The sequence below is a fragment of the Pyxicephalus adspersus genome, chromosome 2 (genome assembly GCF_032062135.1).
Source record: "Pyxicephalus adspersus chromosome 2, UCB_Pads_2.0, whole genome shotgun sequence".
NCBI classification, from domain to species: Eukaryota; Metazoa; Chordata; class Amphibia; order Anura; family Pyxicephalidae; genus Pyxicephalus; species Pyxicephalus adspersus.
In genome coordinates this window covers 38,567,627-38,569,569 of record NC_092859.1, presented here as the reverse complement: position 1 = coordinate 38,569,569, position 1,943 = coordinate 38,567,627, and the positions used below count along the sequence as shown (strand labels likewise).

Genomic DNA, 1,943 nt, shown 5'->3' with positions numbered 1-1,943 from the left:
AGCACAAGAGAATGCATGGGTCTGGCAGTGACAGCACAAGAGAATGCATGGGTCTGGCAGTGACAGCACAAGAGAATGCATGGGTCTGGCAGTGAATTGTTCCGTACTGATCACTGCTGCCAGTTGTCAAATCTGCAAACGCTGATTCCTTAAAAACCATAACTGCAGTGTGAATGGCTGCGTGCGACCACTTGCTCTCACCCGAAGTCTGAACCTGCCTTTAAAAATGACTGAACTTTTGATTTGACCTCTGTACCACCAAGAACGATGAAGGCATAAAAAAACTCTTGTTGCTGGGCATATGACTGGAGATACAACATGATATATTCTTCATTTTTGAAGTTTGCTGTGATAGTATATGACTGTACAGTTTATAATATACACAGCACATCAAACATAGAACATGAGTCACGTATAATGGATAGAACTCTGTGCCTAGTATGAAATGAATGAGGAGACTCCAAACACTTATTAGGAGAACGGAGGATTCAGAATGCAGAGGAGTACAAAGTAATGAATATTAGTTCTGTGATACAGATCACTACAATAAAGCCATTATGTCATATACTCCATTGGTGATGGCTCACTAAAATCATGTCATGTTATGTACCATACAGGTGGCAATGAATGCAATAGGGGGAAGTGCAATAATAGAGGAAGTACAGCGCAGTATACAGAATAGGTGTACCATACATACAGAAATGCCATAGGGTAGTACAGTGTAATATATATATATATATTTATATTTATAGAGCATTGCAATAAGACGGTATAGGGTAGTACTTGAAGAACAGTGTAGGATAGTAATGTAAGCTAGAATACAGAGTGATGCAGTAGGACAGATTAGTGTAATACATAGTACTATGGTGGTATATATAAAGTATTGTAGTAGACTGGCGTTGGTCAGTATATATTGGTGTATGGTGATATATAGAGCAGTGTGGTAGGATGGTGTACAGTAATATACAGTATTGTATGAGAGAAGACAGTGTGGGATAGTATGCAGTAATGTGGGGTGGTATATGGAGTATTGCATTGTAATATAGAGCGGTGTAAAGTAGTTATGTGAGTTGTGCAGTATAACACAAAGTAGCCAAGGGCTGTGTGATACCAGAGCACCATAAACAAACATGTGCCGGCGTGTGTATATAGATAAATATACACAAACTCATATATATACGGTATATATATATATATATATATATATACACACATATATATACACACACACACACATACATACACACTCATATCTATATACACACACGCTGACACACACTCACATACACACACACTCACACACACATATACACTCACGCTCTTGTCGATGTCCAGTTTGAGTCTCTTCTGGCTGATGCTCTTCTGCACTCTCTTGCTGAATGACGCGTTCCCGGCCGGACGGGCGCAGCGCTCTCCCCCGTCTATCAGACAACACGTCTGCCCGAAAAACGGAGCGGCTGGGGCCGGCGGCCCATCCCTGCTGTCCTCCTCCGTACTGAAGCCGTTCATCCCCACTTCTCTCTCAGCACCGACACAGTTCTGACATGCCGGGCCTCTCCCCTACACACTGCAGCAACAGAGCCGCCAGCACCCTGACAACGGAAGTCCCGCCCTCCATCCAGAGCTGGCTGGACAGAACAGTCGAGGGGTGGAGTTTGATAGTAACACTCCGTGCCACTAATGGTCAGAGCTGATGTCAGTCTGAAGGGCGATGGCCACACCTCTTCCTGATACAAAGCTGTCCAATGCGGTGCCATGGCCGGGCTATATAGTAGTGTAAACAAGTGTAAAGTGCCGGCAACCTGTGGCTGAGCCGTCAATGGCCGTACCGGGAGGGCCGTAGGTTGGGAGCTAAACATGTCAAATGTTTCTCATGTCTTCCTAGCAGTGCCAACACTCTGGAATTGTCCATGTGTTCAGTGCAGGCATTATATCATACACAG

General features: G+C 44.1%; 1 protein-coding gene across 1 annotated transcript in view; it reads right to left on the bottom strand.

Annotated features, from left to right (window-relative positions):
- Positions 1 to 1,606, bottom strand: part of SAP30L (SAP30 like) — a 10,532-nt gene extending 8,926 nt beyond the window's left edge. Inside the window, exon 1 of the mRNA XM_072400472.1 lies at positions 1,318 to 1,606. Within this exon, the coding sequence (XP_072256573.1) occupies positions 1,318 to 1,509 (192 nt within the window). The 5' untranslated portion in view covers positions 1,510 to 1,606. The remainder of the gene's footprint in view (positions 1 to 1,317) is intronic.
- Positions 1,607 to 1,943: the final 337 nt, after the last annotated feature.